Below are 16590 nucleotides of genomic sequence, written 5' to 3' on the forward strand. Positions count from 1 at the left end.
ACCCCTCCATCTTGCTCAGGGCCTTCGCGCTTGCCTGGCATCTGACCCCTCCGTCTTGCTCAGGGCCTTCGCGCTTGCCTGGCATCTGACCCCTCCGTCTTGCTCAGGGCCTTCACACTTGCTATTCCTGCTGCTGGTATACGCACCCTCTGGAAAGTTGCAAGACCAGCTCTGTGTCATCATTCGCACCTCAGCTTACAGCTCGACCTCCCCAACCAGCTGCACTCCACGGTCCTGCTTCATTTTCATCAAGTATCTATCGTTGCTGTTATTCAGCTGATCAGTCGTGTCTGCCTCTTTGCTACCCCATGTACTGCAGCATGCCAGGCTTCCCTGTCCTTCACTGTCTCCCGGAGTTTGCTCAAATTGATGTCGTTGAGTTGGTGATGCCATCCAACCATCTCATCCTCTGTCATCTCCTTCTTCTGCCCTCAATCTTTCCCAGCGTCAGGGTCTTTTCCAGTGAGTCGACTCTTTGCATCAGGTGGCCAAAGTATTGGAGCTTCAGCTTCAGCATCAGTCCTTCCAATGAATATTCATTGATTCGTTGATTTCCTTTAGGATTGACTGGTTGGATATCCTTGCTGTCCAAGGGACTTTCAAGAGTATATCTATTACTCTCTGGAATTTTCACATTGTCTGACTCCTCACGATACCACAAGCTCCTCAAGGCTGGGGCCTCATCTGTCTTAGGTCCCAGCCCCCAGACCAGTGCCTGGCACATAGCATGCCTCTAAAACAACAGTCACCAGACTGATTCTTTCTGTCCCTAATGGGAATAGACTTTCATGTTCAACTTTCAGAATAGCAATTCGCTAGAAGGTAAGTTCCATGGTTGGGGGGAGGGCAGGAGTTCATCGTCAGTTTTATTCACTGGGCTCACCCCAGGGCCTGGAGAAGTACTGAGTACACAGTAGACTTAATGTCTGTCTGCTGGGGAAAAGGAGAGAGTTCTTGACTGGGGCCGAGCGGCCAGAGATTTGGAGCCCAAGACCAAAGGCTCTGAGAGCCTCCAGCCTCATGGAGGGGACGCGGGCACCCCGGGCACGGGGCAGGGAGTGGCGGCGGGAGCGAGCCCTGTGGGCCGCAGCTCACCTGATAGCAGCATGGGGTCCTTGTCCACCGACTTGCGCACCTGGTCAGACTCCCCCGTCAGGGAGCTCTCATCGATCTTGAGGTCGTTGCCCTGGATGAAGAGGCCGTCGGCAGGGAGGAGGTCACCTGGTGGGAGGAAGGGCAAGGGGGGCCGTCAGCAGGGTCTCGGGGGCTGCAGAGGCTGGAATATCCCCTTCAAGCATGACTGCAAGGAGGAGTCACCTTCTGGAACAGGCTGCCTGGGGTCACTTGGTTCCAGTGCAGGAACCAAGGTGGCGTCCAGCACAGGCTGATGGGCCGCTGAAGCCTGGGGCCCGGGTGAAGGGCAGGGGGCCTGGAGCGCTGAGGTTGGGTCCTGCTTCTATCTGAGCTCGAGTGAGCATGTCCTTCAGTTTCTAAAGCGCTTCTCTTGGCATGGCATGGATTTGGGGCCCAGTTTTCTCAATGACTCTTTCTTCTCTGGCCTCAACTATGGTTTGGGGAAATTCTTTGGGAAGGGACTAACCTGTCTTGACTAGGCTGAATAGACCTCAAGACAAGAATATTATTGGAGGATAATACAGCTGGTGAGAAGGGGTCCTCCAATCTTTCCCCCTTCTCTTACCTCTACTTACCTAGGACATATCTCAGCTAAATCCCCTTTGGCAGCAGCCTGCTCACTTTCTCCGTGGCAGCATCACGGGCCTGGAATGTTTGCCCATTCATGTCCACTTCCTAGAACGCCTTCTCTAGCACAACCACCAGCCATCAACAGCCAGATCAGAGAAGGGAGAGGGATTTCACGTCATCAACCCACTCTGAGTGTTAGCGGTCCTTGGAGTGCTGGGTTGAGAAGTCATCTGATGATGTTATCTCAGCTTTGGGCTGAGATCAATTAGTAATGTCTGCTAAGGGTAGAGGTTTGGAGAGTGGTGGTACATGTGTCATGGATTTGCCATTTTTTGGTTTAAATACATTCTGGAATCTTGCCTCCTCCAGAAATGAGCCTTCCACCTCTCCAAGAAGCTCAGAAAATATCTTAGCTTGGGGTCAGCCTTCAGGAATCCACCCTCTGCCCTGGGCCCGCTTCTCTGGGTCTGCCTGGCCCATTCCCACCCCTGCCTGGACTGCAGTCCTAGCATCAAGCTCAGCAGTGGGGTCACTTACCATATTTGACCTGGGCGATGTCCCCAACCACGATCTCAGCCACAGGGATCTGGACCACCTGGCCAGCCCGGACCACAGTGAACTTCTGCTCCTGCTCGATGCGGCTCTGCAGGCCCCGGAACTGTTTCTCTTTGCTCCAGTCATTGAAGGCCGTGACCAGGACCACGCAGATGACCGACAGGAGGATGGCGGCCCCCTCGATCCAGCCCGCCTCTGCCTCCCCTTCATCCTCTGCCCCGCCCTGGGCCGTCGCACATCCTGCACAGAGTGGAAGGAAACAGGCAGAGTGGGTCAGCCAGGCAGAAGGGGCCTCACGGTAATCTACAGTGCAGGTGCTTTAGGGTCTAAAAGGCAGTTTTGCTGGCATCCTTTCCTTCCATTCTTCCAGCAACTGTGAGGCAGGCCTCCAGGCTGGGGCGGGACCTGCTCTCCAACAAGCTGGGTCTAACCCTGCTCTAACCCTGCTGCTGCCCCTCTCTGGTCCTGGGTAAGTCCCTGCCCTTTGTCTGCAAAGCGGGAGTCACTGAGGCCAGGCTCCAGGGGAGGAAGGTAAAAGCTCCGGGCAGCGCTCGGCACACAGGAGGGTCTTACTGGATCTGAGACTCCAATACACAGCGAGGATACCGATACCCTGAGCCACTTGTGTGACTTACAGTCTGATGACTACATGGTACCTACAAGGGCAAGAAAGTAGAGGTGTGGGTTTCTTTCACCACTCGGAGCCACCAGACCCTGAGAACACCTCCTGCTGCTCTGGGGCAATCAGGAGAAAGAGAAGAGGAAGGGGAAGAAAGAGGGGTGTGGGTGGGCCCTGCTGAGGTCACCTCTGGGCTCCTTTGGACTGGGGCAGGGACAGGATCTGGAGATTGTGACCACAGGATCTGGGGAAACTGCAACTGCCCTCCTCGGACCCAGGGTTTTCTAAGGTGTGTCTGCTCACTGTCTGTGTGACTTTGGGGAACCCACTTGGCCTTCCCTCTAATTTTTCATCAGTAAACTGGAGAAACTACTTCCGAGGTGGTTACCAGGGCCCAGCATCAAATAAGGATTCTCAAAACTGGTCAAGTGACAAACATTTCCTGAGCAGCTACTGGGTGCTGGTCACTCTGCTGGGTCTCTGGCACTAAGGGAGCTGTCACAGGCAGGGAGCTGGGGGCAGGGGTTATGCCTATCCTTGCCCTGCCATGGAAGTGCTCTGTGACCTCCAACAAGCGTCTAGAGGCCTCTGAGCCAAGAAAGCAGACAGGGAGGGGCCCTGGGTACTGCAAGGCAGCCTAGTGTTAGTCCGTCCCCAGCACCGTTTTAGGCTTCCCAGGGGGCACTAGTGGTCAGGAACCTGCCTGCTAATGCAGGAGACATAAGAGATGCGGGCTTGATCCCTGGGTTGGGAAGATCCCCTGGAGAAGGGCATGGCAACCCACTCCAGTATTCTTGCCTGGAGAATCCCATGGACAGAGGAGCCTTGGGTGGGGGGCGGCTACAGTTCGTAGGGTTGCACAGAGTTGGACACTGAGCAACTTAGCACGCAGCATCATTTTATACGTAACTGATGCAGCCTACGTCTGCCATCGTGGGGGGTGGTCCAGGCACCATGGAAGGTTCAGAGCGCAGGCTGGGGCCTGGGTGTCAGGGAGGAGTAAGTCACAAAGTTCAAGAACTCCGTTCTGCAGGAAAAGAGTGTGTTCAGCTGCCCTTATCAACCCACTGTGGCCTGAGCTGGTGTCTCAGCTGGAAGAAGTGAAGGGCGGTAGAAAGAACCAGAAGCTTGGAGTTCCAAACCCAGCCCTCCTGCCTCCAAGCTGTGTGACCTTAGGCAAGTCCTTCCCTTCTCTGGGCCTTGGCTCCCACCTCGCTAGGATGGAGGTGACGCCAGGCATCTGAGAGCAGGGCTGTGGGGCACCACTCTGGGAGCCTGATCTGTGTTCCCACTGTACCCTCTCTCCCCGCTGCCCACTGAGTTCTAAGCTTGTACTACACGGGGTCACCTGAGGTCACTTATCCGGGTGGCACTGACTCAGCCTAGTCCCTTTCTGAGGAAAGGCAGCCGACGGACAGGCGCGCGGGCTCGGAGGCCAGAACGCCTTGGTCTGAGTCACGGTTCTGCCGGTTCCCAGAGTCTGCTCTTGCAAGTCATTTAGCATCTCGGGGCCCCGCTTTCCTGGGTAATAAGAGTACCTGCCCACAGGGCTGTTGTGAGGGTCAAGTGAGTATCAAATGAACTTTTACCCTAAAAGCTTCCAACTAGAGGTGGCTCTAAAAATAGTAGGAATTACCCTCCTTATTATGCTTCTGTGTTGCGCCCTTAGCTTTGTTCGAGGCTTATGCAAGAAGCAGTGTACCATCTTCTTCTCTATTTTCTACAAAAGTTCTGCAAAGAATGCTGCCCATTATGCATCTCTCATAATGGCCTGGGCTTCCCAGGTGGCACGTGGTAAAGAATCCACCGGCCAATTCAGGAGATGTAGGTGGCGCCAGTTCGATCCCCTGGATGGGGATGATCCCCTGGAGGAGGATACATCAACCCACTCCAGGACTCTTGCCTGGAGAATCCCATGGACAGAGGAGCCGGGTGGGCCACAGTCCATGGGGTCCCAAAGTGTCGGGCATGACTGAAGCAACACAGCATGCTCACACGTTAGGTCCTGTGGGTGAGTTCATCCTACAGTTCATTGTCAGGGGGGTGTGCGAGCCTCTCAAAGAACTATCTTTCCTCCTAACTGACAACTTGAGCTATGCAAATTCACTTTCTGCTTCGGTTGCCAGGCAATTCAAAGTCAAATTTATATCTCAGTCAAGGGAGCAAACTTATTTGCTTTAAATCCTCTTTGGAAAGAGGTGATGCAGAAAAAAGGAATCAACTAGTAATATTCAGTTCAGTTCAGTTCAGTTGCTCAGTCGTGTCCAACTCTCTGCGACCCCATGAATTGCAGCACGCCAGGCCTCCCTGTCCATCACCAACTCCCAGAGTTCACTCAAACTCATGTCCATTGAGTCAGTGATGCCATCCAGCCATCTCATCCTCTGTCGTCCCCTTCTCCTCCTGCCCCTAATCCTTCCCAGCATCAGAGTCTTCTCCAAAGAGTCAACTCTTCGCATGAAGTGGCCAAAGTATTGGAGTTTCAGCTTTACCATCATTCCTTCCAAAGAAAACCCAGGACTGATCTCCTTTAGGATGGACTGGTTGGATCTCCTTGCAGTCCAAGGGACTCTCAAGAGTCTTCTCCAGCACCACAGTTCAAAAGCATCAATTCTTCGGTGCTCAGCTTTCTTCACAGTCCAACTTTCACATCCATACCTGACCACTGGAAAAACCATAGCCTTGACTAGACGGACCTTAGTCGGCTAAATAATGTCTCTGCTTTTGAATATGCTATCTAGGTTGGTCGTAACTTTCCTTCCAAGGCATAAGCATCTTTTAATTTCATGGCTGCAACTAGTAATATTAGGTTAAAAAAAAATTCGAGGTAGCTGACCAGATAGACTTGGTTATCCAGTTTCTCAGGAAATTTTGGCGTGGGAGGGAGTGGGGTAGCAGCTGTACGAGGAACCTCAGGGTGGTCTGAACCTCCTCATTTGGGCAAATGAGGCCCATAGAGATTATTTCTTATATTTGGTTTTCACTTTTTATTTGCTTGCCTGAAGCAGTGAACCTAGAAGGATGATCTATTTATGAAGCACATTAAGATGCCTAATAATAATTAATAACAAAGTATTTATACTTTTCTACTAATCCCAAATCAGATTATAAAAATCTAACAGCAAAACAATATATCTTCTGTAATCCTACATAGCCCACAGTTTATGTGTATACATTTATCAGTCTGCCTATCTTTCTGTTTACGCATAGATGTGTAGAGGGATTCAGGCTTAAAAAAACTTCGCCGTGATAAGGGAAGCTGCATGGAGTTGGTGAAGTCTAGCCCTTGGCAGGTGCTCAGTATTTGGAATGAAAGGAAGAATGGAGGCTGAGGTTTTCTTTTCTTAAAATAGAAGTTTAGTTGATTGGCAATGTCATGTTAGTTTCGGGTGTATAGCATCATGGTTCACGTACATATCTATTCTTTTTCAGGTTCTGCTTCCTCATGTGTTATTACAGAATACTGAGCGGCGTTCCCTGCGCTGTACAATAGGTCCTTGTTGGTTATCTGTTTTGATGTCTATCAGTGTGTAAATATTAATCCCAACCTCCTCACTTATTTATGAGGTTTTCCACTAGGGCTCCCGAGTCCTGACTGGGAAAGTGGGTTTACTCCAGAACCCTCCCAGGGTGAGTGGGGCAAGTGCTTCCTCCACCCACCAAGCAATGGCCCCATTCAGAACCCAGGGCATATTTCAGGATGTCCTCTCAAGCCTGAGACTCGTCACGTGGCAAAGCGTGCTCAGCATCAGCCCCACCAGGGTGTGCTGGCCCTGAACCAAGCACAGGATCGCGACTGAGAGGCCTCCTCCCGCAAGGCACCAAGTGTGAGATCCCCACCTCACACTTGCAGGGAAGGAAGCCCAGGGTGGCCCCCCGACAGTGGCAGCAGGTCCAGCACCTCTGGGTGCCCTCTGTGTGCCAGGCTGTCCACGCGCCCCTCCACCACCTCCTTGTTATAACCCCTCCAGGTGAGGTCTGTTACCCTGTTTAGCACATGTGAAAACTGAGATTCACAGAAGGAAAGTGACTTGCTTAAGGGCCATACAAAAACAGGATGTGGCCGTGGTCTGAAGTTTGCGATCCCTGTTCTAGAATACCAGGAGCACAGGGCTCTGACGTCATCACGGGTTTTCTCACAGTTGGGGGCCTCTAGGAGCCCACTATCAGAGTTGAATCGGCATCACTCAGAAGCTAGAGCACCCAGAGGGCAAGTGGCCCGAGACTGACACCGTGTCCGATCGAGCATGGATGCAGCTCATAGGTGGGCGATTCGGAGGGTCTGTCCTCAGCTGTGAGAGTGAGGAGCCCGCAGAAAGCAGCTGGATAGAAGCTTGGGGTCACTCTCCCTTGGACTCCATTCAACATAACCAGAGAGTGGCTATAAAGAAAGGCTGAGCGCCAAAGAATTGATGGAGAAGACTCTTGAGAGTCCCTTGGACAGTAAAGAGATGAAACCAGACAATCCTAAAGGAAATCAACCCTGAATATTCACTGGAAGGACTGAAGCTGAAGCTCCAATACTTTAACCACCTAATGTGAAGAGCTGACTCATTGGAAAAGACCCTGATGCTGGGAAAGATTGAAGGCAGGAGGAGAAGGGGACAACAGAGGATGAGATGGTTGGATGGCATCGCTGACTCAGTGGACATGAGTGTGAGCAAGCTCTGGGGGATGGTGAAGGACAGGGAAGCCTGGTGTGCTGCAGTCCATGGGGAGGCAAGGAATGGGGCACGACTGAGCGACTGAACAACAAGAGTGTGGTCTGGGCAGTGGTGTTTTTAACAAGCCCCACTGCAAAATCTGGGGGCTCTTTCTTAGCTGTGTGGCCTGGAGCAAGTTAATGCACTTCCCTGTGCCCAAGGCACATCTTTAAAATGGGCATAATCATGGCCCCTACGTCATGGGGTTGTTAGGAGGACGGTATCTTGGCCTGGAGCTCGGCACACTTAGTGCTCGACAAACGCTCACTCTAACGTGACTGTGGTTGATCCGACCTCTGCATTTCCCACATGGGAGAAGAGGGGACAGGTGCTCTCAGTCCCGGGTCCAACTCAGCCACGCACTGACCCTTGGGCCTCAGTTTCCCAGCTTGGAGGGAACATGTGGCCTTCAGCCCCCAGGTGCCCCGAAGTGCGGCCGTGCATGTGTGTGGCAGGCCAGGAGCGGGAGGTCCCAGGCGCCGTCTTACCTTCATTGTTCTCGCCGGGCGGGTGGTAGAAGGAGAGCCCCAGGGAGATGATGGCGGCGATTTCCAGAATGATCAGCGTCACGTCCTGCAGGGCCTCCCACACGAGCTGCAGGAAGGTTTTTGGCTTCTTTGGAGGTATAAAGTTTTGCCCAAAAATCTGCTTTCTCTTCTCCAGGTCTGGAGCAGTGCCTGGCAAACCTACAGACAGAGTGCAGAGAGGTTGGCCTGGGGGTCCTGGGGAGACACACGTGCCCAGGAATCACTCGGAGGGGGGTGGCCGCGTGGCAGGGGGAGAGAGGCAAAAACAAGGCAGGAAACCAGCAGGAACCCACCAGGAGCCTGCACCCGGTGGTAGCTTCCACCCAGATCTCCTGAACGGCATCACTAGCGTGCTGGAGTTGGAGGACTGGGGCATTCTGCTGTTCCAGTTGCAGGGGCCCCAGGGTCCAATATCTACTATCATAGACAAGCTATCACTTCACAGGACCTAGGACTCCAATAGTCTTCATTCATCCAGTTATTCATTCAACCCGTGTTTCTCTGCACGCCTGCCCCGGGCGGGTGCTGGGGGAGTCCTGCGAAGGGAAGAGCCCCTTGCTCAGGAATATAGGAGCTTGGTGGTCCTGGGATCCGAGTCTGTGGTTCAGGGGTACAGGAGATGGACAGGCCTCTGAAATGGGGCTCTGGGTGCTAAGCCTCTTCTGATGTTCATGGTAAGATGCCACCCACTGCCTCCAAGAGCCAGACTCGCTGAGACTGCAGAAGAGCCTGAGGGTGTCCCGTTCCCAAGGAGACCTCCCCCCACCCCACTGGCCTTGCCTATCAGTACAGGTAGCGCTGGAGATCCACCGTCCCGCCTGTGCAGTGGGAGGAGGGGAGCTTGAGCTGGGTTATGCCCCTTTCACAGATGGGGAGATGGAGGTCTTCATGAGACCCAGCTGTGGCCGTGGCACACTCTTGGGACCCAAGGACCCAGGCTGGCCCTGTTCTAAGCACATGGAAATGTTGCCCCCAGCCTCCCGCGCTGGAGTGGCTAATATGTGTTCACAGTGAAAAGCATTAGTCTGTCAGCCACCTCTAACTCTTTCGCGACCCCATGGGCTGTAGCCTGCCAGGCTCCTCTGTCCATGGGATTCTCCAGGCATGTATACTGGAGTGGTTTGCTACTTCCTTCTCTAGGGGACCTTCCCGATCCAGGGATCGAAACTGTATCTCCTGCACTGCAGGTGGGTTCTTCACCACTGAGCCCCCGGGGAAGCCCCCAGGTGAGGATACTGGGTCATTATTGTTCAGTTAAGACAGTGGGGTCATTAATCACGACCTCCTGGAGGAGTAAGACTGAAGAGATGGGTTTTCAGTGAGACGGAGAGGAGGCTGGTCCAGGAAGGGCCAGAGGAAGGGCCACGTGACTGCAGACAAGGCGCTTCTCTCTGGACCTCAGTTTCCTCACATACGGCATGAAGGATGGACTCGGCTGAAGGCGGGGGACTGGCGGCTGTGGCACGTTATATCCAAAGACAGCTGTTATGGAGACCCACAGGTAGGAGAGTCCACCTGGTCCAGGCCACCGATCATCCCCTTCCCAGGAGCAGAAATTTGAAGTCTCCTCACCCTCAGGCTGAAAATGAACAGTGCCTATTTTGGGAGCAAAACTACCAGGCTGGTGTGAGAGATGAATGGTGCTGGAGATTCAATTTAGATTAAAGGGCATCTCACCATTTAGTATATTAAAAATTAAAATACTGTGTCAAATATCCACTGGACAAAGACAGGAAGGCTGTGCAAATTCAGAGACCCAAATGCCCAGCGGTTGATAGCAGACACTGTGTGGAACCATAGATTTTCGAACCTGAGTTTCTCTTTGTACAAAAGGCAGAGGACAGAGCACTGGGTGAGGAGTCAGGTTTGCGGATGAACTTGGGCTGGTTGTTTCATCCCCTGGAAACTCAGTGTTCTCATCAATAAAATGGGAGCAAAATAAGCCCGAGGCTGTGGTAAGCTGTACTCCACAGAGGAAGGGGTGTGAAAGCTCTCTGTGAACAGTATAGATGAGGGAAGTGTGCCCTCATGGTAAAAAAATTAAAAAATGCCCCAGCCTGTGGCTCAAGTCTTCTACTGGAGTCAGAGTTTGTATTCTATTTAACTATGTACAAGAAGAGGGCTGAGTGCAGAACGTGGGTTCTTTCGCTGAACAGGAATGATTTGCTGGAACGGCTGCTTGTGTCATTGGCTACCTGAGGAAGCTTTGCCCCCAAAGTGCATCTCTGTCCAGCTGTGCTGGACACACACTGGCTTCTCCCCCAGGCTCTGGGCCTTTGCCCTGGCCAGGTTCTTGGTTACACACGGACGCAGTGCCGCTGGTTTGTGGGCGCACATGTAGGCGTGGCTCAGGATGAGATCAGCCGCTTGTGAGCACCCGCAGACACCGTGTCCCTCCAGCCTTTGTGATACACATGGACGTACGTCTCTCCACTGATTTAAGTCCCCAGGTTCAGCTGCATCTCCACCCCATCTCTGCTGTACGAACTCCTAGACCCATGAAACCTCTCAGCTCGCGGCTCTAGAATTTCTATGTGAACAGGAGAGTGGGTGTTGGTGGGAAGGTTGGGATTGGGTGGTGAGGATCTGGTGGGAAGGTGGGTGGCCAGGAGTTCATCCAGTAGCTGTGAAGACATCAATTATCTGCATCAAAGAATTGAGGGGTCCAGTGGAGGTGAAGGTGCTGAATAGGGTTGCCAGACAAAACATAGGATGACCAGTTAAATTTGAATTTCAGATAAACAGCAAATAACTTTTAAGTTATGTCTCCTATAATATTGGGGACAAGCTAATAAAAATTATTTTTTATCTGGAATTCAAATTTCACTGAATATCCTATACTTTTCTTTGTTAAATCTGGCAACCCTATCCCAGAAGCACCCCGCCCTCCCCGTCCCCTGCCCCAGGTTCCCCCATTGCTGGAGCAGGACAAGTCCTCTGGTCAGCCAGTCTCACTCTCCTATTTGACAGGTGGAAAAGTGAGGCCCAGGGATGGGGAAGTATCTTGGCTCAGATACAATGATTCAGCTGCAAAGCTGGGGTTGGACTCCTGACTCCTGGCCCAGGCCCTTTTCACCAAAAGGTTCTCATCTTGCTCATTAGCTTAAAAAAAAAAAACTGAGCCTTAATGTACTCACAAAATTATGGACATTCCACATTCTCTCTCCATCAGCATAGTTTAAGAGATTTGGTTCAAACTGTCCTTTGGTGACCTGTGAGTAGCCTTTATCTCATCCTTTTGGAAAAAAGGAGGCCAGAAAAGCCGCTTTTCTCTCCTTCTGTGAAGGGGTCTTGATGGTTGAACACAGACATCCGCGATGTCATCATGAGAGGTGCAACGTTCCTGTTGGTCCAGGATGGGGCGCTCTGCTAAGTGGCTGTCTGCAGCCTCAGGGAAGCTTCCAGAAGCAGAGGGACCAAATTCTAGCCTCAACCTGCCACTTGGGCAAGTGACACTCCCTCTCAGAACCTCAGTCTCTTCATCTGTAAACTGGGGCAGAGGGGAGACTCGCTGTTTCTGCCTGCTGGGGTGCAAATGAAAGGCACACAACTATATGAGAAGCGCCTGGCATGCCGTAGGTGCCCAGATTCCGGGCAGGAAACCTCTGAGCTCAAATGTGACCTTGCGCGGCATTGAGAGCAGTGACAGAGTATTCACGTCTTTTCATTGTCTGTGACCTTGAGTGACCCCTTTAGAGATGCAGGATGAACTCGTCTGGGCCCCCACACCATCACCCCATTCCCTCCAGTACGCTGGGGCTGCAGACAGAGGGCTAAGTGTGCACATCTGTGCTCTCCGGGGGTCATCATTTAACACATGGAGCTTGCATTCACCTCTGGCCGGTCTATAAGACAAGGATTACAAATTCCATTTTGTGGATGGGAAAACTGAGGCTCAGAGAGCTCAAGTGACTTGCTCAAGGTCACACAGCTACAGCTGGGATTGGACCCCAGGTCTTGTGAGGATCCACGGGTGTACTATTTCTGTGTCATGCCAGGGTGCCTATTTCAGGGCCCAGCAGCTAAAAGTCACTAACACCACCATTTCCCCTGTTCTGAAGACAGCCTGAGCTATAAACACAGGCTTGGCAACAGACAAGAGCTAACTCCCAGGGATCCCAGGCACCTGAAGAAAATGGGAAAATTTAGTCACCAGGCTTGGACTTGTTAAATGTTTGTGTTGTCACTGCAGTGTGGGTACCTCCATTAGCATAAATAAAAGTCTTACATTTTGAAAGGAAAAAAAAAACCAACAACCACGAGCCCTTCAAAAGCTATAACATTTATAGAAAAATGCATTTCCGTCTTTGGAAAGTGAGTGGGCTAAATCCACTGTGGTGCATCCAGCCCATTAAATATTATGCAACAATTAGAAAACACGATCCATTTATAGGCACGAATATAGCACAAACTGAGTGAAAAAGGCAAGTTGCAGAGCAATGCGTACAGTTTGATCCCATTGATGCGAAACAGAAAACTCAATAAAGCCATAGATTATATTTCCTATAGGTACATATGTATGTAAATAGGTAGCAAAGGTTCTGTAAGGATCTGCTCCAAACCCATGATGGTGGAACCTCTGGGGAGGAAAAGGGCAATCTGATTGGTTGCAGTGGTCGGGACTCTAACTTGGACTAAAATATTTTTATTTTAACCCAGGAGAATGTATTCATGTTTTATTTGAATGATTCAAAGTTTAGTTTAAAGGGGGAAATGAGTATGTACTATAAGAAAATGTACACTTATTTCCATGTACCTTTTGATATAAGGGGCTTCCCAGGCGGTGCTAGTGGTAAAGAATATGCCTGCAAAGCAGGAGACACAGTTTGATCCCTGGGCCAGGAAGATCCCCTGGAGAGGAAATGGCCCTCCTTTCAGATATGAACTTGGAGACAAATATTCCTGGGTTAAAAACTTGGTTTCATCACTTACGACCTGCGTGTCCCTCCACTCAAAGGAATACTTAACTCAGATCCGACCACCCCCCTTCACCGCCTGCACATCAGTCCAGGAGGACTTCAGTTAGCCGCCTTCAGCCCCTTCTCCACCTAGTGGTCAGAGGGATGTTTCAGAAGCATGAAGTGCACCGTGTGAATGTCAGGCCCTAAGATGCTCCAGGGGCTTCTGTTGCACAGAGAGACATCTCCTCTCCTTGCCAAGGTCTGGAAGGCCCTGGACAGCGTGACCCCTGATTTCTCCGTAAGTCTTGTTCCTCCACCCTGCCAATACGCTCCAGAGCCACCAGCCTCTCTAGCACAGCTTCAGTACAGATGCCCTCCCGCTTCAGGGCCTTTGCACATGCTGTTCCTGCTGCTTGGACTGCTCTTCCCTCTCATTCACACTGAACTTGGCGAAACCCGTCTCTCTGTCCCCTTCAGATTGAACTCGTTTTTGAATGTTCCCATAGCGCACTGAACATCCCTTTCATTTTTATTATTTTAATCATTAATAGTGTGAAAGTGAAAGTTGCTAAGTCATGTCTGACTGTGCAACCCCATGAACTACACAATCAAAGGAATTCTCTAGGCCGGAATAATGAAGTGGGTAGCCTTTCCCTTCTCCAGGGGATCTTCCCAACCCAGGGATCGAACCCAGGTCTCCCACACTGTGGGCAGATTCTTTACCAGCTGAGCCACAAGGGAAGCCCAAGAATACTGGAGTGGGTAGCCTAACCCTTCTCCAGTGGACCTTGCTGACCCAGGAATTGAACTGGGGTCTCCTGCATTGCAGGCAATTCTTTACCAACTCAACTATCAGGGAGGCCCCATTAATAGTGTCATTGAGTGCTAAGTCACTTCAGTTGTGTCTGACCTTTACAACCGTATGGACTGTAGCCCGCTGGGCTCCTCTGTCCATAGCATTCTCCAGGCAAGAGTACTGGAGTAAGTTGCCATTCCCTCCTCCAGGGAATCTTTCTGATCCAGGGATCGAACCTGCGTCTCCTGCACGGCAGGCAGATTCTTTGCTACTGAGTCCCCTGGGAATCCTCCAAGGGGATAACTGGTCCCTGTGTCCTCAGGCGATGAACATAATGGACGCAGCATTGCCCTTGGTGCAGGGAAACACCTCGATGAATGAAAGCCGTTGCTGGCACTATGATTATCTCATAAGGAACTGTGGCAAGAGTTTTTGTGCCCCAGTCCTGCGGTCCTCCACGACTCCACACTGCAGCCGTGGCGGGCAGCTCCGGAGCACGCTGGCCACACCCGTCACGTGTCCTCCAAATCTGTCTTCAGCCTCAGGGCTCTTCCTGCAGCTGGGGGTTCATCGGGTGCCACTAAGCAGGGGGCCCAGAAGTGCCGAGAATTATCCCCGACCACACCCAGCGGGAGCTGGGAGTCAGGATAGACGCTCCGGCCCTGTACCCTTGGAGGGACAATTCTCAGGTGCTTCCCACATGCTCCTTGCCAAGGTCAAGCGGGCTCTACCCTGGTCCCCTGCAGCGTAACCAGTCACCAGCACACCCCCAGTGGCATTCCTTTCTTCCCTGCTTTCTTCTCTTGCTCCCTCATTCCCGAGATGACTCCCAAACAGACCACCTGCACTCCCGCCTTGGCTCACACTATGCTTTCGGGGAACCCAAACTAAAAACTTTCCCTGGTGGCTCAGATGGCAAAGAATCCACCTGTGAAGCGGGAGACTTGGGTTTGGTCCCTGGGTTGGGAAGATCCCCTGCAGGAGGGCGTGGCAACCCACTCCAGTATCCTTGCCTGGAGAATCCCCATGGACAGAGGAGCCAGGTGGGCTACAGTGAACGGAGTCGTAAAGAGTCGGACCCGACTGAGCAATGAATACACACACAAAGACAGGTCGTGAGGAGTGAGCGTGTGAGGCTGAGGCCTGGCGTCTCCTCTTGATCTTCCTCTAATCACTCACGGGCCCTGTGACCCCGCTGGGCCTCTGCTTCCTCTCGACCGAGGAGCTTGGACTAGTCCTCTAAGGGCCCTTGTTGCTCAGAAATTCTAAGATCCACTTCTCCCGTAATTGTGTCATTCATTCATAAAGCCATTAAGCTTCCGTGAGGGGCCTTCTAAGCCTGCCAGGTGAGCCTGTGGCCCGCACCCAGCGGAGGTGCTGCCCAGTGTCACAGGGGGCGAGCCTGCCCTGTGTGAGGGGGCAGGACAGCTACAGGGCAGCCCACTGAGGAGGCCACTTTGGCGGCAAGCCTCTCATCTCGTCTTGCTGCCTCCAGCATGCCTGCGCTCCCTCGGCCTGGCCATCTGCATGCCTGGCTGCCTTTCCGGTCTCACCCTCCCGGGACGGGTCGCAGCACCTTCCTCAGGAAGCCGCCCCTGGCTGGCCTTACTCTCATCCAATGGCCCTTCCATGCAGCTTACCTCCCCCACCACCCCCTCCCCCCTTACGGAAGTTATTAAGTGGTATTTCAGCTGACTCCTGGGATTACTTAATTTTGAGCTCCTGAAAGGCAAGATCTGCGTCATTTCATTTTGTGTCCTTGGTTATGGCTGGCAGGCAGGAACCACTCACCATGTGCCTGTGGAGGAGGAAAGACAGAGGTGGGAGGAGGTAGAGTGGGGAGGAGGGAGAGGGAGGGGGAGGACGGATCCCAGGCTGGACCTACGCTTGGTACCAGCAGAGAGCAAACAGCGCAGAGCAACAGCTCTAATGCTAAATAACAACACAGACACGAAACCTTCTGGCTAAACCACTGGTCCTCGCCACCCTCGCAGGCAACACTTGGTGCTTACTCCACGCCAGGTTCTAGGCTAACGGCGTTCACGTGTACAGACTCACTTAATCCCCAGCATGGCTCCTTGAAGGGGACACTATTATCATCCCGTCTTACACACAGCTAGGAAGCGGCAGAGCGGGAACGGACCCCAGGGAAGCTGGCCCGAGTCCCGTCCTGAACTAGCGTGTGTGGCCTGACTGCTTCCTTCACTTGCTTGTTGGTCCTTCGCTCGCTGAATGGTGGCCGGGCACCCGCCCGCACCAGCCTCTCAGTAATCACCAGTCACACACTAGTGAGCAGGAACGGCACTCCCACCCTCCCGGGCTTTTCTACACTCACTTGGACATCTAACCGTGCAATGCTCTTGCCACACATGGACTCAAGCTCTTCCTGCAGCGGGTGAGACATGCACTTATTCATTTTGATCCTCTGGGCACTGGGTTGTGTGGTCACGGCCTCCAGTGACTAATAACTCCAGCTGTTCCACTTTCTGTAGCTGTGGGACCTGGGACAAGTCACTCACCTTCTCTGGGCCACTTGGGCAATAAAACAGGGAGATCCTGCAGGCCGCCAGAGACCTGAGGAGAGGGCTAGCTAAGGCAATGCTTGGCCTACAGTACTTGGCATAGAGTAGGCACTGGTGGCACAATGGTAAAGAACCTGCCTGCCAATGCCGGAGGCACGGGAGACATGGGCCTGGTCCCTGGGTCGGGAAGATCCTCTGGGGTAGGAAATGGCAGCCCACTCCAGTATTCTTGCCTGGAAAATTCCATGGACAGAGGAGCCTGG

At 52.5% G+C, this 16590-nt stretch overlaps 1 protein-coding gene across 14 annotated transcripts in view; it reads right to left on the reverse strand.

Moving 5' to 3' along the window:
- ATP2B2 (ATPase plasma membrane Ca2+ transporting 2) overlaps positions 1-16590 on the reverse strand; it is a 118114-nt gene that overhangs the window by 77569 nt on the left and 23955 nt on the right. For 10 of the 14 annotated variants that reach the window (XM_068982253.1, XM_068982249.1, XM_068982248.1 and 7 more), the window contains exons 2-4: positions 8070-8267; positions 2242-2499; positions 1096-1221 (exon numbers count right to left, since the gene is read on the reverse strand). In XM_068982253.1, the coding sequence (XP_068838354.1) occupies positions 1096-1221; positions 2242-2499; positions 8070-8267 (582 nt within the window). The remainder of the gene's footprint in view (positions 1-1095; positions 1222-2241; positions 2500-8069; positions 8268-16590) is intronic. The other 4 variants (XM_068982255.1, XM_068982251.1, XM_068982256.1 and 1 more) reach the window with 4 other exon arrangements.

This window comes from Capricornis sumatraensis, chromosome 10 (genome assembly GCF_032405125.1).
Source record: "Capricornis sumatraensis isolate serow.1 chromosome 10, serow.2, whole genome shotgun sequence".
In the NCBI taxonomy this organism is placed as follows: domain Eukaryota; kingdom Metazoa; phylum Chordata; class Mammalia; order Artiodactyla; family Bovidae; genus Capricornis; species Capricornis sumatraensis.